This window comes from Cheilinus undulatus, linkage group 21 (genome assembly GCF_018320785.1).
Source record: "Cheilinus undulatus linkage group 21, ASM1832078v1, whole genome shotgun sequence".
NCBI classification, from domain to species: domain Eukaryota; kingdom Metazoa; phylum Chordata; class Actinopteri; order Labriformes; family Labridae; genus Cheilinus; species Cheilinus undulatus.
In genome coordinates this window covers 29,287,394-29,309,168 of record NC_054885.1, presented here as the reverse complement: position 1 = coordinate 29,309,168, position 21,775 = coordinate 29,287,394, and the positions used below count along the sequence as shown (strand labels likewise).

General features: G+C 39.9%; 1 protein-coding gene across 1 annotated transcript in view; it reads right to left on the bottom strand.

Moving 5' to 3' along the window:
* The window catches only part of LOC121529284 (arf-GAP with dual PH domain-containing protein 1), a 39,020-nt gene extending 18,772 nt beyond the window's left edge, over window positions 1–20,248 (bottom strand). Inside the window, exons 1-4 of the mRNA XM_041817080.1 lie at window positions 20,042–20,248; window positions 19,696–19,889; window positions 2,500–2,630; window positions 542–633 (exon numbers count right to left, since the gene is read on the bottom strand). Of these exons, the coding sequence (XP_041673014.1) occupies window positions 542–633; window positions 2,500–2,630; window positions 19,696–19,786 (314 nt within the window). The 5' untranslated portion in view covers window positions 19,787–19,889; window positions 20,042–20,248. The remainder of the gene's footprint in view (window positions 1–541; window positions 634–2,499; window positions 2,631–19,695; window positions 19,890–20,041) is intronic.
* Between the last annotated feature and the right edge of the window lie 1,527 nt (window positions 20,249–21,775).

Sequence of the window (21,775 nt, the reverse complement as noted above, 5' to 3'; positions counted from 1 at the left end):
GACCAAAAGTATATTTGCCATATGTTTACATATTTTTACATGTTGATCTTTTGTCAAAGGGAGGCCCGGCAGAAAAAGTTTGGGAACCACTGCGCTAGGCAATCTGCACCCATTGGCGACTCAATTTAAGGCGACAATTGAGAAGGGATGCAGTGTTTGCAAACGAGCCTATATGTGAATGAGCTAGGTTATCTAAACAACCCACCCAGTATCAGCGTTTTGTTATAAATATCCCTGAGCAGTCAAGAAGAAAAAACTTCAGCTGAAGTTCTGCTTCCTGTTCACACTACAGGAACTTGGTATTTTTTATCTCTGAAGAGCGTCTGCACATTATCCAGGCTACCAAAAACCACAAGCTTGCCCATATTAATATAAGCATCTATCTGCATAATAATAATTCTGGCAGTCTTAAAGATGCTATCAGTATTACTTGACTGTTTTTACAAAAAATACTGATAACAACTTCTCTTGTAACTCCTAAATTTAGAGGTGATCACCAGACTATAAATAGTGGATAAAACTGGTATAAAACATGACTTACGTGCAGTCTTTGTGTGTGGGTCTGTAGTAGAAGGCAGGAACTATCTGCTCGTATTTGGCTTTGGCAGCATCGTTACCCACAGAGTCCACAAACTGCAGAGGAGAGAAATGATATAGAATTTAAGTATGATATCTGTGTGTAGTTTTCTGTTTCATTAAAAGTATAATAAGCTGCAAGCTGTTCAGTGTTTGTGCAGTTGATTCAAGAGGAGCCTTGGAGGCTGTCTCTGCCATGGCTACTTTACTTATGTGTCAGTGTATTTCAGCCCAGAATGCTCTGCAGTCCACGAATAATCTTTTAAAAAGTTAAAGGTAAAGACAAAACATGCAAAAACTTTCCTATGTTGCAGGCACTGACAGCACAGCAGACAGGACAGATATAAATAATACATTGTTTTAATTAATTCTTGATATCTATACTGGGGAAAAAGGGGGCTGTTTATAGTGTGTTTTCTGGCCCCAGAGTTGCAGGATACAGCACACTCACACTGACAAATAGCCACAAACATCCACACAAACAAAGACTGTGTTTGTATCTGCCAGCTGCTGGCTCATGCTCTTTAGCTAATGCTGAATGGAGGATGACTCGTCTTATTCTTCCAGGCAGAGATTCAGAGCCAGAGCTGCAGGCAGACAGTGATGCTCACAGGGGAGTAGGGCGAGGCCACTGGCTGCAGACATCACTTCAAGCCAAGATTCAGACTATAATCCATGGCTAATTTCTTTCTTTTCATTCTTGTTCAGGATGTATTGATGACACCCCTCACTTTATCCAGTCTTCAGGTGAAGGGCTCCATCAGAGAAGGTTGGTTAATAGGGCTGAACTTTTTTTTTTTCCTCTCCCAAAACTGCGATTGTTACTTTTTAAGTTATCTTTTAAGTTCCCTTTTAAGTGTTCACAATCCAATCACAAGGTGTATCAGTGAATTTATCACCAAAGACCCACAGCTATTTCCAGTGGTGGACAATAAAGGTATTAAAGGTTAGTTAACATGCAGGAGCCAAAATATATGTTTTTAAGCCAAAGTCCCACCTACAACACGTTTTTGCACATGTTGTAACATTCAAAGTGCAAGTCTTGTCCACTAAATGCTTACGTCACTTTTTTTCTGCCAAGTCATTGTTTGTTTGTTTGTTTGTTTGTTTTTTGGATACTGCAACAAATATCCTACCTTTGACTTGTAACTGAGGTATTCTCTATCATAAGACTTTGACTGTGAGGTGTTGTTACTGTTACATCCCTATTATTTATACACAAGGCTAATATTTACAGCTGATAAATCAGATGTTAACATCAGCAGAAATGTCTGCCATGACTAACTTTTTAAGCTAATAAATGCCATCATTAATATCATGCTAATAATACTGTGCATCCCTGAAATACAAATCTATGCACACAGAATAAGAAGAGAGCCTAACACTGCATTGCACTGTGGTCCAAAGACTGCAGGTGCATCCCAAAAACTAGGAAGCTGGTCAAAAGATAAACAAAGTGCAGGATTTCTACAGAACTTTTTTAACCTTTGTGCTCCTGTAAGAGTACTGGTTACAGCCCTGGGTACTTACATAAGCTTGTAAATCCAGACACATCATTTTTTTAACTCACTTTTTTTTTAACTCACATCACACCAACTTCCCACCTCCTGCAAGTGGAAAACCCTTGTGTTGTGATATTTTAAGGTTTTTATTCCTTTAGCTAATCATTTTTCAAATCTGCTGCATTTTTAGTCAGATTTATGTTCAAATTGAAAACGCACACATAGACTGGTGGATAGATGGCTTACTATTGTCAGCCTATAAAATATGCTGAATGTCATGTATCTGGGATGTAGGTCAAAAATTAAGGTCATGTGGTCAGTGTGTCTTTCCTGTGGTGTCGAACACTTTGATTTATCTGTATGGCTGTAAAAAGTCAAAAATCCTTCATCAATTCCTTACAGAGCAGAGAGTAATTCTCACCTCCACCTCAGAAGAGCTCCAAGGATCCAGCAGGATAGATTTCACTTTACTGATCTGAGCGATGTTTCTATGGAGGCCTGAGCAGCTGTGACACACCAACACGCCCAGGGTGTAGGAGGCCCACTCTGGATCTGCAACACATCACAAAAACACATGGGTAGATGCACACAGAAGTTTACAATAACACATTGTGACACATTTCTGAACTTCCTCTTAAAGGCACTGATGGCTCTGCTGTATTTGAAACAGGCCAACCACAAACCAGCCAGAGTTTTACACACTGGGGAGAAGACAGAGTGATTACACTGGGAAAGCATTTTTAGAATGTTTTTTACATGACCACCCAGTTTCTTAATAATCACTATTAGTATATTTGTGGTAGTTAAGTGTTGGAGAATGAGGCACACTGAGCAAATTATTATTTTTTGTCGTTCTTCCTCCCTCCTTCAGTTTCACACATATTCTTTAAAACTCCCTGACCATAAGTCATTTGTCTTTGAGCTCACCAAGGAAAGTGAGTCATCCAAAATGCAGTGACCTTGTCTCCAGCACTTAGATTTAACAACTCTGTCTACATCCTCAGAGGGATCATGCGCCATCCGCTGTGTAAAAGAACATCGATATTTCAGTAAAAATTATACTAGGCAAGAAGTCTGTATGAGTTCAGAGTTGGTGTTTCCTTTTTTAGTTTTCAGCACAGGGACAGTGCTGGCAGAAGAAGATGAAGATGATGCTGTGTAACAAGAAAACATTTTTAATAAATGATTTTAGAATTTGTGTCTGTGTCTGTTAATGTCAGTTAATTTGTCAAACAAGGGTCTAGGAATGAAAAGGACGGCATGGCACGCAATACAGTACTGCCGGGCTCACAGAAATGTACATTTAAAAGCACGTTTTCTCCTCTTTCTGGGGTAATACAGCAATGATCCAAAGTTTACTGTAATAACTTAATGATTTGTGTGCAGCACGTAAATAATGGGGGAAAAGAGTGCACATGGCATCATGCACTAAGAGAAAGAGAGGGGAAAAAGGTGAGCGGATCTGGCTGATGTATCTGAAGTTTTTTGAAAGTCTGAAAATAATGCTTTAACTATAAATGACTTCCACTACTCCAGTAATAAACATCCTCATGATTTTTATACAAAAAGCATGTTTGAAAAGGGATAATGAAGCTCGAGTAGAGGCACATGCTCTGATTGCTGTGCTTGCACATGCACTCCGGCAACTCTTTTCAAACCGTATAAGAATGTTTTTAAACGCCGGGCGGTATACCAGGGTAAGTTTTTGTGAAGGTTTGACAGTATTAAAAATAGAAATGTCACCAAATCCTATTCAACAATATACAAAACAAACAAAAAAAACTTGACTGACAGTCCTTTCTCCACAAGGAAGTGGTCTTTTGTAATATATATTTAGACATGTACTTTTTCACCCTTCATGTCAAGGAAAAATTTAACACTAAATGAATGATTCTAATTTATTCTGTTGCTTAAAAAAATCAGTAAAAGAGTGAGTTTACTGAATGCATGGCTCATAGCTTTTGCTGATTTTCCACATTTGTCCCAACTTTGTCCTAACTTTGGCATTTTACGTACGCTGAAATACAGTCTGCTTTCTGTCATAAAGCTGTATGACACTACTGATATGTAAAAAGAAAAACACAACAGTAGGGGTTGGGGCTGCTCAGTTATGACAAAAATCCTAATCATTTATTTCAATAGATATAAAGATCACAATTATGAACACACTGATTGATTTTAAAGCATTAGCATTACATGCATTTATTGAACTTAAGCTCACCTTGGGAAACAAAGGAAAATAAGAGAACAAGATCCCTAAATCTAGGGTTTTCCCTGCATATTAAATTAAGAGGCAGCCGCCTCCAGCAAATTTCGTGCCACCACCAGCTCTCAAGGCTCTGACGTCATGAAAAACTGTATTTTCTGACAAGCATTACAGCAGGAGGATGATATTTTTAACTGAAATTATGGTATTATTATTATTTCATATACAAAAAAGGGGCAGAGCCACCTCTTTTGGCTCAGAAGACTCTGATCAATAGACATCTGGATGATGGCTCTTATCCCTGCACTGCAGGACAGAAAGATTTAGAAAATCTTTCATACCATCAGCAATTAGACTGTATAATTCTAAAGTATACAGATGAGACTCCCAGACGATTGAATCTCCCTTCGGGGATAAATAAAGTTCTTGTATTGTATTGTATTGTATTAAGCCAATTTGGCGACGCTGGGCCCAGGAGTTGCTGCCAAAACTGCCAAAGAAGAAGAAAAGAACTGCGAGTTTCCTAAACTTCCTAGATTGTCTTTGGATTAACACAGCGCAGATGAACCCTGCGCTCAGTGTGCGTGAGCTAAAGACACACAAAATAGAGGAGATTTTTAGCTTTAAGGATAAATACAGGGCTTTATCATCTCTCTTTCTCTCTGCACTTAATGCTGTAGAATAGGTGTATGACAGCACGCTGTCCTTATATATGCATTTGTCCCACTGTTTAGTCATGTGTGCGCAGGCTGGTTAGCGTGCGTTTATACATTGGTAATGTCCTTTAATTTAAATGATTAGGCCACGGCATGTCATTACTAAGACTGAGCGTCACAACACAGGAACCCAACTACAGAACCTGAGACCAAGGGGACTGAAGTTTTAAAAGGCAAGTAAAAGAGAAGCAGTAAGAACTAAAACATTAAGATAAGTAAAATTGTAAAGGAAGAATAAGTGTAAAAGAATATGTCCGAGGTGTGAAAACACTAAAATGATACAAGCATCAAAGGTAAAAGCTAAAACCAGTAAGAACTGCTTAAATTAAAGACTCAAGATCATTGATATAGAAAATCAAAACAGTAAGGAGTAAGAGATATTAAAACATGAATAAGAAGAGTAAAAGGTACTAAATAAGCTAAAAATCAGAAGTAGTAAAGAATTAATAGTAACAATAATAACAGTAAAACAGCAAAAATAGGTGTAATGTAACAAAAGTGAAGATAAAGGGTAAAACGATGATTGAAGGAATAGGAATGAGTAAGAAGACGACATCACATAAATGCAAGTCTATAAAAATGAGTTTTAAGAAGTGATTTAAAAGCAGTGACAGTTTCTGTATGCCTTATTTCCTCGGGGAGGTCGTTCCAAAGTCGAGGGGCTCTGATGGAGAAGGCCCTGTCACCTTTACTTACAAGTCTCGACTTTGGAATGACCAGGAGGCCCCCACCAGAGGATCTTAGGGTGCGGGCTGGCTCATAAGGGGTTAGAAGTTCTGTAACATAAACTGGTGCCAGACCCTTTAGAGCTTTAAAAGTAATGAGTAAAATCTTAAAATCAATTCTAAAACTAACTGGAAGCCAATGTAGAGATGCTAAAATGGGGGTGATGTGATGTCATCTGTTAAAACCGGTTAGAGGCCTAGCTGCTGCATTCTGGACAAGTTGAAGGCGGGAGAGAGATTTTTGGTTAATACCAGAGAGGGGTGAGTTGCAGTAATCTAGACGGGAGAAAATGAGGGCGTGGATGACTTTTTCCATGTCTGACTGGGAGAGGATGGGTTTTAATTTGGAGATGCTGTGTAAGTGAAAGAAGCATGACTGTGTGATTTTATTAATATGAGCTGCAAAGGTGAGGTTAGAATCAAACTGAACTCCGAGATTTCTAGCTGTTGATTTGATATTTGATGAAAATGAACCAAGGCTGTTATTGATTAAGTTTGATGAATTTTGTAAATTGAACATGATTATTTCAGACTTGCAGGTGTTTAGCTGAAGAAAGTTCTGGGCCATCCAACAGTTAATATCAAACAGGCAGTCTTTTACAGCAGCTAGGCTTCTAGGATCCTCAGGTCTCAGGGGCAGGTATATCTGTGTGTCGTCTGCGTAGCAGTGAAAGGAGACTTTATGATTCTGGATTATTTGACCAAGGGGCAGCATATAAATAGAAAATAAAATGGGGCCTAAAACCGAACCTTGCGGTACACCACAGGTAAGGGTAGAGGTAGAGGAGGAGTGGTTACCTATGGTGACCGCAAAGGTTCGCTCTGAAAGATAAGAATAAAACCAGCCAAGTGCAGTGTCACTGATGCCCACCCAGTTTCTAAGACGTTCAATTAAAATATTGTGATCAACGGTATCAAAAGCTGCACTGAGATCTAAAAGAATTAAATGGCTCCCTCCCCTCTATCTGCTGCCAAAAACAAATCATTGGTCACCTTGAGGAGGGCCGTCTCAGTGCTGTGACCCGCTCTAAAACCAGACTGGAATTTCTCAAAGAGGTTATTGTGAGACATAAAAGATAAAAGCTGAGTAGAAACCACCTTCTCTAAAACTTTAGATAAAAAAGGAAGCTTCGAAATTGGTCTAAAATTATTAAAATCAGAGGGGTCAAGGTTGGGTTTCTTTAAAAGAGGTTGGACCACAGCGTGTTTAAAAACAGAGGGGACTACACCTTCTGTCAGAGAACTATTAATTATTGATAAAATACTGGGTCCAACCGTGCTAAAAACCTCTGAGAGAAATTTGGTGGGAATAAAATCAAGGCTGCACGTAGCTGTTTTCATCTTGGATAAAATCTCAGATAAAAAGGACAAGGACACCGGTTCAAAACTGCTAAAATAATTAAAAACATCCCTACTTGTGTTAAAAATACAGAGTGGGGGGGTGATATTATCCCTGATGTCCTTGATTTTGTTGATAAAATAAACTAAAAAATTCTCACATAAATTGTTTGAAGCATCACTAAAATTGGAAGGGGAGGGAGTGGTGATCGAGTCTAAAACCTTGAATAAAACTCGGGGGTTAGAGTGATGAGCTAAAATTAAGTTGGAATAAAAAGCTGCCCTTGCATCTTTAACTGCCCTTTGAAAGTTCTTCATCGCTTCTTTCCAGATATCTTTAAAAACTTGTAAACCTGTTTTTCTCCATTTCCTCTCCTTTCTCCTACAGTCTCTCTTTAATTCATTTAGGGACTGTCAACCAGGGCTGGGGTGCCTTATTTGACTTTTTGTCTTTAAAAGGGGCAACAGAGTCCAGGATGGATTTACAAGTCTGATTAAAAAGAGAGACGAGCTCTTCTGTGTTAAAACCTGGGCTAAAATCTGGGTTAAAGGCAGTTAAAGATGCAGAATCAAAAAGCTCCTTAAACTTGCTAGCAGACTCTGAATTAAAAACCCTTCTACAGACAGTAGCAGTTTCAATAAAATCTGTCTGGGATAAAACCATGTTAAATAAAATAAGTTTGTGGTCTGACACACAGATATCCTTTGTCATAAAATCAATAGGGCTGAGGCCACAGTATAAAACCAGGTCAAGTGTGTGACCTTTTGCATGTGTGGGTTCCTGGATGGCCTGGGTCAGGTTAAAAGATTCTAAAATTTCTAGAAAGTCAGCAGTCAGAGATTGTGAAGGACAACAGACATGAATGTTAAAATCCCCTAGAATAATAACCTTGTCATGTTTTGTTAAAAAGTACGATAAAAACTCAGAAAACTCCTGGATAAAAGCATTGTTATGTCTGGGAGGTCTATAGATGATTAAAATTAAAATAGGCTCTTTTGTTCTGATGATAAAAGCAAGGTGTTCAAATGATATAAAACTACTGTGTGTGATGGGAGTGCATTTAAAAATGTTTTTGTAAATGACAGCAACCCCCCCACCCCGACCAGATAGCCGGGGCTGATGAAGGTGATTAAAATCTTGGGGTGTTGCTTCTATGATAGAGCTGCAGTCTCCAGGAGTGTGCCAAGTTTCAGTTAAAATAAAGAAGTCTAAGTTGTTCTGAGAGATAAAATCATGACATAAAAACGTTTTACTACTAAGTGATCTGATATTTAAGAGTCCAAAGTTCATAGGAGCACAGGTAAAAGAGGGGCAGAGGCGGGGTAGCCGAGGTAACAGATGGATTTGAATTAAATTGGAGGGGGTGCAGGATTTGGCAGGTGGCTGGTGACGTCTATGGGTGATATGAACGGGGATCGGTGCAGAGCTGATATAGGGTGCGGGAGACGAAGGAGGACTGGCCGGTTTGTGGGCGGGGTTTAGGGAGGCAGTGAGATCAGGTGACAAGGAGAGTAGAGGATTACTGAATGGGAAAAGGGGGGTGGTCAGAGTGTGGGAACATGTGCTGTTGTTGATAGACTGTCATGCAGATTGTGAATGGGAATGATGAACTGCATATTGAATGTTTCCTGACAGCATTTGGCTACCCCGCCTGTTCGGATGAATGCCGTCATGTTTAAAAAGTGAGTCATTACCCCAGAATAAATTAAAATGCTCCAAAAACTTAAAACCATGGGAGGGGCAGGAGGACTGGAGCCAGGTATTCAGACTAAGAATGAGGCTGAAGCGCTCTGCTCCGCGGCCTAGAGTGAGGATTGGGCCAGAGATAAAAACAGTCTTTCCTGTGTCCTTTAAAACGTTAAAAAGCAATTTAAAATCTCTTTTTGTTACCTCAGATTCCCGACAGGAAGTGTCGTTGGTTCCAACATGCAGAACTATTTTTTGACTGAGGGGGGGAGTGAGGGGAGAAGGTGCAGGAGTTTGTCCAGGATAATGGGACAAGTGGCCCCTGGAAAGCAGTGAGTGATGGCGTTGATGAAGCAGACGTTCCTGATGATAGAGTCTCCGATGATCAGGGTGCTGGGAGGGAAGAGAGGGCGAGGAGGAGTGTGGGGGGCGTCGCGGCTACTGGATGGTGGACGGTCCGGTAGCGCAGACTTTGGCTGCGCTGATGCAGGCTGTGTGATCGGCGCCGGTGGAGAGCAGTGAGGGGTGCCTGCCCGAGGTAGATCGCCAGAGCGCCTGGAGACGGCCTCCTGTAGCAGCCGACGGCGCGTCATTCCAGACGAGGCAGGCCAAACAGTCCGGTCAGCGCTGCGTAAAGCCCGTGGAGGGGACTTTACGTGAGCGGCCGCAGTAGGAGCCAGGCCGCTAGGCTCAGATGGTGGTCTGAAGGCTGCAGAGGCAGAGGGATGGACCAGGGCCTCGTCCGTCAGGGCCGAGAAACGGTTGGAGGGTGAGAGCCGGGTTAATGAAACTCTCTAGGCGCTGGATCTGTCCTCCGCTCGCGCCGTGTCACAGTCGCCCAGGTCGGTTGCGCTAGCTTCGGTGTGGAGCTGTGAGCCAGGGGAGCCAGGACCCCAGCTTCAACGCTAGCCTCAGGATGGTCCAGCGGTGGGTCAGCAACCCGATCCACAGGTGCGGCGGTGGAAAGAAGGTCCTCAGCCAGGTGCAGCAGGGGAGGATGGCAGCTCGCTTCCACTGCAGGGCCCTCTTCCTGGCGCGGGCCCAGCTCCGCGCCGGGATACATAGAAACCACCCAGGAAAGAGTGGCTGCAGAGGCTGATACCAGCCGAGATACCAGACCTGAGGGAGAGGCTGGCTGCCCTGTAGCCTGCATAAAGCTTATATGCTTTGCCCGGGCGTTAGCGATGTTAATAAATCCATCGATCAGCTCATCCTTTTGGCGGATTTCCAGCAATAGGTGATGAAGACTCTCCTTTAACTGCGAGTTCGTAAGTTTACAGTCCCCACACATAGCCATAACAGAAAGTTGTTAATAACTTAGTAAAATGCCCACTGTTCTGGCGTCAGGAAGAGTCGGCGTCTGTCAAACAACTTATGTCCAGATAGAGAATCCCTTCGGAATAAAACTTTTTCCGAATACAGCAACGAGGTTAAAAGAAGACTGTTAAAAGCAAAATTTAAGAACTAAGGATAAAAACTGGATTAAAATAGCAATTTCGGAGGAGCCACTGGCGGTTAGGATTCAAAAACTGACGCATGCGCACTCCGAATGCGCATGCGTCCGAACTATGACTTATATATGAAATATGACTTATATTATTCACAAATTATTACAGATAATTTATTATGATAGATAGTTAATAAATAATATAATAACAAACTTAAACGCAATACCAGCATTATTAAGGTAATAGGGGTAAATTTTGAAATAAAGGGTGTGACAGACAATTTTCTGGTGGAAATGAGTTTCAGTTAAAATCAGAGATGGTTATGCCGGTCACATGACCTCTTTAAGTGGACAGTGTGACATAAAATAAACATTTATTGAAGAAAGACTAAAAAAAGCTTTTTGATTTTAATAACAGCTTTTTAGGCACAACACTTGTATCATTAAAACCTTTATCAGGTCAGACCAGGAAACTGTTCATAATTAAAGCACAAACTTCTAAAAAGAAAAACATTTTCAGTAGATTTAGCCTCTTAATTCCACTCTCAAAGTTTACTAAATTAATGTGATTACCTCTAAAATGTACAAAATTTTCTCCCAGGGGAGCATGCCCCTGGACCCCCCTAGAAAGGTCGGGGTACAGATGATCAGAATGGCACCACTGTTGCCTCAGTATGAGCCAGGAAAAAACCTGCCTAAATCAAAAATAAAATAATGATGTACAATAAAAATGAATATACAGAATGAGATACTTTTATGGCCAAAATATCACAAAAACACTGAAACATTTACTGTATTGACAAAATGAGCGCAACATGTGGCACACCATTTATGCAATCACAGTTATCTTGTTTTTATGATTGTGGGAAGCCAAAACTGATCAAAAGTGAAACTTGATTGATTGACCAGCAATACAAGGGTTACCCTAAACTTGGGCTGTCCTAACTACAGCTCAGGGGCCAACTGTGGCCCACAGGCCCTTTTTAAGGGGCTCCCAAGTAAAGTCCTAAAGTAAATTAAATATGGCCTTGATCAGAAAAAGAAGCTTGTGTTTTGTGTTGAACTCCTTGGCTTTGATACTAGGCAGTACTGCTAAGTTGAATCTGTAAAAAAACATTTTGACTAGAAGACATATTGTTATTAAAGAGACTAAATTGTGATGGCAGCTGATACCAGAACAAACAGGCTCATTTGCTCCTCTCTCTGCTACGTCTCAAGGTTTGATATTCAAAGCGTATCCCACTAATCATCACGCTCTAACACTCCTCTAAAGCTCAGGAGCTTTGTGTAGTTTGCTCTTGTTTCTGTCTGAATGTGGGGATGGAGCCATCAATGCCTCCTCTCTCATCCTGACCAGGGGTGGATCCAGTGGTAGGCCAGGCCAACATGGGCCCCAAAAAATCCTGAACAACAACTGGTTATTTGTCTTATCAGTTATCAATGGAAAGCTGCAATGTAGGCTGTTTTATTTAATGATTATATGTTGTCCTACACTGGACTCATCTTACTAAAAGTTAGGTAAACTAAAGTGACCCAGACAGTCTGATAATTCTCTTTATGTGGCCCTTGGTGAAAAAAGTTTGTACACCCCTGCCCTAGGCAGTCAAATATTTAACGATTCATTTGAAAAAAGAGCCTCAACATTGGTTTATGAAACAAGGATTATTCTATTCCAGCTGAAAGGGGGTGTTTACCATCTAATTTGACATACCGTAGATCTGTTTCCTTCAAATAAATAATGGATCATAACCTATGTCAGTATAATTACCAATCTATTAGTACTTATAAATGCAATTGTGAAATTAACAATACTTTTAATCAGTCTCCTTGTATGTGCATGCATACATATAAGGTGGGCTAAAACAATTTTGCTTTGGAGCCACCAGCAACTTGCCTGTAAATCTTTTTGTTTTGAACATTGGCTCACAATGGCTGAAAAAAAAGCATGGGTGTATTTTGAACAAGTAAAATATCTCTATCATAAAGGAATTAACATTAAGGCATTGTTTTCTGGTGCAGGTAGAGCTCATCTATGTTGATCTCCTTTTATAATGTGAAATGTAATACTATTATAGCTACAAGACTGAATAGAAATTCTGATGAATACTTAAAATTCAGTGGTATGTCTACTGTCTGCAATACAGTAACATGTAGGTACAGGTCATTCACACATTGTGTTCACACTTTTTTTCACTTGATAAATGAGTCACCACTTCCTTCAACACCTCATCTTTCAACTAAAACAAGTGTAAGCTTGAAAAAATGAGCCCAAAGTTTTGAGGCATGTCACACGATCATGTTTGTGACATTTTGCTGAAAGGTCTCTAGATCAAACTTTTCTTTGATGACTAAAGTGGAAGGTGTTTTCAGGGTGGCAAACGTTGACTGAAAATGAATTCACAGCTTCTTTTTTTTCACATGCTCACGCCAAGAGAGATTCTTTGTTTTACAAGACATTCAGTATGCTAATCATTTTTCTATTCAGGTTTGGGAACACAGACCAATCAAGAGCTGCAGAAAATGAGCAAATATCCACAAATACACACTCACAGCTCTTCCTACTCTTCAGAATTTCATTGTCACGTCATTATTCTGACCTATGCAAGGTGAGACAACAACCATTGCTGGTAACTGAGCCAATGAATAAGGGCCCTTAGAAATAAGGGTGTTGTGAGCTTTCTTCTGCCATCAAACCTTTTCTAATAAAGACCAATAACTCTTCTACAAAAAATAACATGAGTGTAACAATACTAGCATTTTCTTTCCTTGTATTTAATCCCACAGCTGCACACTTCTAAGCGTGTGCATCTGCACACAGGAGACAGCAGGCTGGGTTGTTGGCCACTCCCATCATCTCTGAATTAAGTGCATGTAGCTCGTTGTGGTCTAACAGAGAAGTAACTCTGAGACGATACCATGCACACCAAGTGTCACAGACAAGTGCAAACCAATGTGAAAGAGCAAGGAAAAGAAACAGTCTGTGAACAGAGTCTGACTTCTAAAATAAGAGGGTTTGGTTCTCTTCATGATCAGGTGGAAGACTTTAACAGTTAGTTAAGATGTCATGTTAAGCTTTAGGAAGTTTCAATGGATTTTTTCACTATTTCTCCTATTTTTTTTTTTTTAAATGCTTCTTTTCTGTAACTATGTGAAATTTTTTAATAAAATCGCCTCATATCAATCCTGGACCCCATATCGAATCGAAATCCAAATCGTACTGTGGCAGATTTTGTGATACTGGAAAATATAGCGTTGTCCAAAACATCAATATCATATCGTATCATGATGAAACTGGTGATTTCCACCCCTAGCATCCATATACGCCCATGCTATAGGCATGGACATTGTACTGTGTTTTGCATGGAGGGCTATTTGTGTGGCACAATGCACTTGTATTCACTGTTACTATAACATAACATGCATCATGTGAGGCATGAAAATCACGAGGGAAGAGAAGATGATGCAGTGATGTTTACAGGCACTCATCCTGTGTTTTTTTACACATCCAGTGGCTTCATGGCAGATATGGCACTACGCCTGCACCGGTGAACCCATGCAGATCGCCGAGTTTACGCGCTGCCTGCATGACTCGCTGCTGAGAGACAGCGCTCAGTTTGTGTAGCAGACTTCAGGGAATTTCATAAACTTCTCTGATTGACCCGACAGTTTCACAGATCACAGTCAGGTGTCACGATTCAAGTCTTGTTTTGGTGCTTTCCCTCTCTCTCTCTCTCTCTCTCTTCCGTGTGTGCACGTTATACATTTAATTATAAATTATTCAAAATTCAGCGCACTGACATCTTGATTACAGCATATTTTTCAAAAAGATTCAGCATGCATGATGATTTGATAAGACTTAAATTGATGATAAGTTGACACCAATTAAATAGAAACACACTGTTGCCACAGACAGTAACTGAGACTAAATAGGTTAAAGTCCATCATTGTAAGATCAAGATTCAGCAGGTCATAGAAGCAGCTTTATCCCTTAAAATGTGTTCTCCAGGTCAGTGGCTGGTCTTAAAAGGTCAGATTTTCATGGGGGATTAACTCACAAACAAAAATTTACAAAAATTAATAGTGAACATCCTTTGAAAAATAGATCATATTCCTGTAATCTAAAGGTTCACCTTTCAGACATCAGACCACTGTGTGAATGATGGAGCTTTATTGTGATTAAAATGTGAAATATTAGATTTATACATAAAATAGAGGATTTTAAGTGATTAATTGTCCCTTTCCTTTAATGACAAATTAGAAAATAAAAATAAACGCTAGAAGAAATAAGGTTTAAGCACAAAAAAATTCCTGGGAGAGGATCCCTAAAACCCCAAATATGGCATAATCTAATGCAGTGTTTCCCAACCATTTTTCCTTGGAGCTCCCCCTACATGCACCTAAGAAAAGCGGAGCCCCCCCCAGGACCCAGGAGAGAAGAAAAAGTGACACACTGACACCAAAAATGAACAAAGATTTGAACTGTTTCATTGATAGAACCCTAAAAAGAGGCCTAGGAATGCTTTTATTATCTAAAGACCTTTGCATAAACTACCTAATAACTGTTTTATCATGGTTTTAGTCAATATTTGCAAATCTTTTTTTGGCAGCCTCAAAGCAGACAAAGCCTCGCGCCCCCCCTTTAGATCTTTGGCGCCCCCCCCTGGGGGGCCCCGGACCCCAGGTTGGGAACCAAGGATCTAATGTAATTATTTAATTTCCTTTCCTTGTAACTTTAAGAAATGTAAATTGCCATCAGAACTTCACTGCACTTTGTTAAATATATTTTCTTTAGAGAACCTGTTAATACCAATTTTTAATGTAGAAGTAGTTTATTTGAGGGACCAAGCTTTTCTCATTTGTCTAGCACTACTTCTCCTGAAAAAGCAAAAGTGAGTGATTAAAAAAAAAATGCAATATTTCTTATTAGAGTACTCGATTAATTGCCAGAAGAATCGATAGAGTACTCGATTACAAAGAGAATTGAGTACTGTGGCCCTATATTTGATTAACTATGACTTTTCAATATTTGTTCACATGTGCAACAGGGTATGAGAATGTTATTTATATATGCTTATTAGTCACTTAGTCTGAAATAATTCAGTGTTTTCAACAAAAGTCGATAACATCTGTCACAGACTAATGCATGGCTTGTTTCTTTCGTCACTGTGCATATTTTCATGTTGTACATGCACAAGTCCTTGTATTCTTTAGTGCAGATTGATGAAGAGTAGGACATCTCATTTTTACCATCTTTGCTGAGGGTTGCATTTGCCGATTGGCAACTGCATTACAACACAGAAACAAAACATAGCTCAATGGCAGTCCCCAGTGCAACACCATTGTATGCAGAGTACTGACTGTAGTCAGAAAGCACAGGTGAGACTTATTTTAGCTGTTGTCTCTAACTGTATGGCTAACACATCTCACTTTAACTCATCATCAGCAGAAACAAGCAGATACAGGGGGCTTGAGTCTCGTAGGGTTTGGGAAGTTTTAACATAACACCATGCTAATCATGATTTTCTCCCCTCTCTGGTAATGACCACAGTGTAGCTCACACCACCCTTCTCTCTCCTCACTCACTTTCTACCTACGCTGCAGAATAGAAATAGAATTCTGCTTCTTCTGTAACATTAAGATTAGCTGTCAGTAGGGATGCACACAACTGGCATAACATCAGTATCAGCAGATATTAGCTTAAAAATAAAATCATTGCTATCAGCAGATATGAAATTTTCCACCGATATATGGGCAATAAACACTGGCCTATATCAGCTGTCAATGTAGGTCATACAACAAAGTTTGTGGAGTTTTGGGCTTATCCAGATCAACATTGGCATTCCTTAAATCTCAAAGTGTTTTAAAGGACTGAAATGTGTTCATTTGTTTATCCTTAAACTTTTAAGTGTGTTGAGGACTTAACAAACTAAAAGGACTAAAAAAATTCAAATACACCTATCCAAGGATACCAGAATAAAATTTCAAAGCTATAATTGAACCATTTGGAGTACAAGCACAATGTGTCTTTAGAATATAATACTCTGAAGTTTCTTCCCAAACTCTCATATTCACTGTAGCTGCTACTGGTATTGAAGAATACACCAAAAAAAACTAGTTTTTCCTGTCTGAATTTGTATTGTGTAACAGAAGCCCGCAGATGACTGTAGCAGGGAGGCATCAGCTAGAAAAATCAACTAGACCAAAGCATGAAGCCTCAGGTTCAAAGCTGATAACGTTAGAACATAAATTGAGTATATAACACCTGTAAATGCAGAAAAGACCAGGCATTTCCAAACTGGAGATCCTTAAAAGTATTGAGGTGAGCAGACATTTTTCTGTATAGCATTGCTAATAACTCCCTGGAAAAAAAGGCATTATTCCAGCAAATACAGTGGACTATTGAGAACAACAGCAAGTTTAAAATTATACAAAACTGGTCCATGGATGTAATCCTGCTTTAGATTGTAGAGATGCTTTTTAATGCAGCAGGACCATTTTTGATGAAGTATAATGATCAGGAGAGTATAGGAGAGCTTCTAATGATGAGCTGTGTCACTTTTATTATTGTTTATTTGTAGTCTGGCAAATGCAATCATTGTGGCTGCTGTGGGGGCTTTATCCTGAAATGGTTTACCTGGTCAGAAACCAGAGAATCAGAGCTTTCTGGTAGTGTATAACATGTGGTATACTTACAGTCATCTTGTAAATAACTGAATGGCAAAAAAAAAGTAAGAGTCCCACAAAGGGCTCTAGTTGTCTTAATAGTTGGTGACTAGTTTCTTCCCTGTGGTCAAAGGACAATTTGTTTAAAATGCTTAGTCCAGATGGGGAAATTGTCATTCTATTTAATTTAAAAGCATTCATACTATTTGCATAAATCAAATTATTTGATATTATGTTTGATACCACAACAACAACAACATCCGTTACATCCATTTTCCAAATGTTGGCAACATATTAAAATGTGCAGTTTAGACAGTGCTCTCTCTGTTGTGGTTGATAAAATGACCAAAGATTATTACGTTTTTACTTTATGATACTGTCAATTGTTTATATAAAGGAAATCTAGTGATTTTAAAACATGGTATTTAACTTGATAAAAAGTAATATTGCAAGTGTGTTTTGCATGATTCCAACAGTTTGTATGAGGTTGATAATCAAAAACAAGGCATTGGGGTGTGTAGAACTTCTGTTTTCATTAGTCATATCAGAGTTAATCATTCTGGTAGTTGTAACAGCTTGTTGTTATTTATCTAAACTTAAAACAAAAGTAAGGCAATTTGTGTTTGGTACATTATTTCCTTGTTCTAACAATCTTGGTAATTAATCTTATACCATTGGAAAGTCTGTTTATTACCCTTTTAAATGGCGCCACATTTGTGAGGAACATGCATTTGTGGGATGAGCAGCAGAGCTGAGTATGTGGGTTGCGCCCATGAAAAATGTGCCAAATCTTCTCTGCCAATGTTAAACAGCTTATTTTGCTGTTGCTATTGACTCTTATTTTGAGCTTCTGGTACCCCCAGTGGTCAGTAGATGTCTGCTTCAAGAATCGGCACACCGCGTTTGACTGATCTGGATAGGGCCCGTCGGTTGGGCAGCTTCAAGCTGGTGTTCCACAAAACCAAGTTGCGGCATTGTTTAGAGTAAACCCTACCGTCTCCAAACTGAAAGGCCAAGTTCCATATAATGCGGAATGTCAGAGACAGGCTGGGAAGTAGGCGTCCCAAGAAGACAACATCTCAAGAATACCGTTTTCTCACCCTGTCAGCAAGAACTCTATCCTCCAAGATGACAACACTCGCCCCCACAGACAGGGTTTGTCAGAGACTACCTCCAGAATTTGGGAGTGGAGAGGATGGAATGGCCTGTCAGCAGTCCTGATCTTAACTCCATTGAACACCTGTGGGATCACCTTGGGTGTGCTGTTGGTGCTACAGTGACCAACACAACCACAGTGGCTGACTTGCGGCAAATGCTGGTTGAAGAATGGGATGCCATCCCAAAGCAGTGTGTGACCAGGCTGGTGACCAGCATGAGGAGGAGGAGCCAGGCTGTTGTGGCTGTGTATGGTTCTTCGACACGCTACTGAAGCTCCTGTTTGTTAAATGAATAAATTGTTAAAGAGGGGGTATTATACTTCTCAGATTTTTTAAAACATAAATATAAAGTCACAGTGTTGGGTGTCCATACTCCATGTATGCAAATTTGCAAACTGCAAGATAAATGTATGCGGCAGTAATCTTGGAATTAGCGTGTAAACTGATGAAACCGGTTCGTTGAAAATTTCTCTGAGATTCTCCCGAGACGAGATTTTGATGGAGCAAACTGATGAGGTCATCGCAATAGGATCTCTTGAGTGGTTCGTCTGTGCTGCCGGCAAACCGGAACGGACCGCCCCCCACATGGCCTCTTAGCCATTTAGCATTTAGCAACACAGTAATTAATCACTTACCAAACAGTTACGTCCTGCTCTATCCTTCGCTGCTGCTGGTTTTCTTCCCTCTCTCTCCAAACTATCAGGGTCAAACTCTGGGTCTAACACATACGGATGTATATCAAAATTCACCATATTTTACTCAGTCGGACTGGTTCATTCAAAGTTTTCAACTACTAGCAAAACAACATAGCCACATTTGAGGGGGCAGGCACAAAACATTAGTCCTGCCGCTGGCCAGCCTCCAGAAAATCGGCCAATCGGAGGAAAGCAGGTCCGTGGAGCGGGGGATTGTTAAAGAGACAGCAGTGAAAACGAAGCGTTTCAGACAGAGGTTAAAATAAGGGTTTTTCAGGATGCCAGTGTGAGAAACATGAGGAGTTTTCTGAGCTGTAAACCATGCGAAGCTACTACGTGGGTATCAGGGAGATGGTGTAAAGCCTTTAAAAAGGCATAACACCCCCTCTTTAAATTGTCAATATGTCTTGTTTCTTCAAACTTCAGTCATCCAATCCACCAAACAAGAGTCAATGGCAGAATAAGCTGTTTGGCATTGGCAGAGAAGATTTGGCACATTTTTCATGGGCGCAACCCACATACTCAGCTCTGTTGCTCATCCCACAAATGCATGATCCTTACAAATGTGGCGTCATTTAAAAGGGTAGTAAACAGGCTTTCCAGCAGTATAAGACTTATTACCAAGAAGCATTGTTACAACAAAGAAATGATGTACCAAACAGAAATTGCCTTACTTTTTGTTTTAAGTAGAAAAAAAAGATATTATACATCGCAATTCAACTAAAAATATTCAAAAAATATTTTTGGTCCATGCGGCCAAGCCCTAGTCTAGCCACACTGTAGGTCCGCAAGCGACACCAAATGACTCTTTAGAAAAATATCATAGGCAGTGAAATGTTGGCATTTAGTTATTTTTGTTGCTTGTAAACCGAGGAGAAAAAAAAGACAACTGAATGATTCATATAGGGGACATAAAAACATGGACTGAAAGAGGAAAATATGAGTGAAGCTCTCTAGCACCTGCCAGAGTCTCGTGTTCCTACCTGCAGCTCCACAGTCAGCACACTTTCCATTCCCAGGTTTCTCCAGCAGCTTTTTCACTCGCTGTTTGTTCATTTCTTGATCCGAGTCCATAATTCAAACGAGTCTGCACGGTGACTCAAACTCTCACGCATCTAAAGTGAGGCTGTCTCCGCCCGGGACGTGCCGGAGTGGACGAGTCAAAGCGCCTGAACAACTAATGAGGCGGATGTAGTTTCAAGAGGTTGAAAGTGGAGTATAACCAAAAAACACACAGCAATAGAGGCTTGAGAATCTCGTCTGTGTATGTCTCCGAAGTGAGACCCCCAGTGGTCAGCGAGGAAATACAAATGCAATGCACGGAATTACCTGTGGTGTACTTTGGTCGGTACCAGGAAATAATCCATCCTTCGTTATCTTGTCATTATCTTAATGCTAAACTAAAGAGGCGTTCTTCCTCCTGTGTTAACTCCTTATACTTCATAAAACTGAGACCAAACTGTCACAGGTTTGTCTGCACTGTGATTAATAGCGCTCGTGTCATTTAAATTTAAATAAATAAACAGTAAGAATAAAGTTTCGGCTAGAAACTCGCACAGGTGTTTTCACTTAAGGCTGATTAGACAAGAGCTGAGGTTGCAAGTGGGCGGGGCTATCTTTGGATATCAGAGACAGCTAATTGGGATAGTGTAGGTTAATCCTAAATTGCAAAAATAAATAAATAAATAACTGGCATTTTACAACATAATCCATTTTAGCACGCAAATGGACAACCAGTAGAAAATGGGCTTTTAAAAAAAAAGATTTGTTAGAGTTCGCCTTAAATAGTGCTGTGTCGCAATCTGGTTCACTGAAACATTGAAAGCCAGAAGATATTACGCCTTCTCATTTCCTGCCATCAATATTTAAAAAATGTCAGCTGAAACAAAGCTCTGTGGGTATACATGTGAAGGACCAGACCATGACACTGTACTGTATTTCATTTACCCAGGGGTGGCTTTGCTAATTTTGAGGCCCCAGACAGAGACTAATGAGGCTCCTCAACATTTAGCTACAACAATCATAGCAACAGGATAAAATATTCTGAATCATCTCTTAGTAAAGCCAGAGATCTAAAGGACAAATACAAAGTGAAATATAAATACTTAAAAACCTAACAGTATTTCATCTGCTCCTAACACAGAAGATCATATCTTAAACTCATCAGACTATCATATTTTAGTACACCTCTAGCCCAGGTGTAACTTCAAATTAAAATAACATATGGTCATTAGTTGTGCATAGAGATCTACCTAACTGTGTTTTGCTTGATATGAAGACATTTTGGGCCTTTTTAAAAGCTTTGAGCCTTGCTACTGGTGCCAGCTCCTCCTCTAGGACCTTTTTTGCTAAATCTAACTATTTTGATGCTGTTTTATTCACTCTCAGCCCTTTGTTGGTCTTCAAAATGCATGTCTTTATCATTAAACTTGATTCACATCATCTTCTTAGGCATATTTGATGCACATGTAAAGTGATGATCAGAACTGAAGGTTGTGGTGCACAAGGCCCTGGAAGTTGTCTGCCTTTGTCTGGTGGTAAAACTGCCTATGCATTTAGCATTCTAGTGTAGCAATTCAAAAGGAGGGTTGCAAAATGTGTGCCTGGAAAAACTGTGGCATAAAGTCTACCCAAGTGCAGAGGCCCTAAGCAGTCATACATTTAACTTTTTTCCCTGATAAGACATAGATTTTGTTTGTTTGTTATTATATCTTTACATGTTTTTTTTTTCCTTTTGTCAGGCAAGCAAAACTGGTTTCTCCATTGTAAGGTGTAAAATTCCCTAAATGCCTAGAAAACATTCAAAATGTACACATTATCATAGGAAACCAATCAGCTTACTTTAGTATGGACAACTTCAACTATAATTTCTTTGCAAAAACCAAAACTCCTAAAGAACTGAACGAGTTCCAACCTGTTGCTTTAACATCATTAATGATTAAAAAATGTATGAGGGAATTTTAAAGGATAAGCTTGTGTCTTAGAGTTTGACAAACTTGACCCTTTGCATTTTGCTGATCAAGCAGGTAAAGGGTAAGAGGATGCAAAACTCTTCATCCTAGA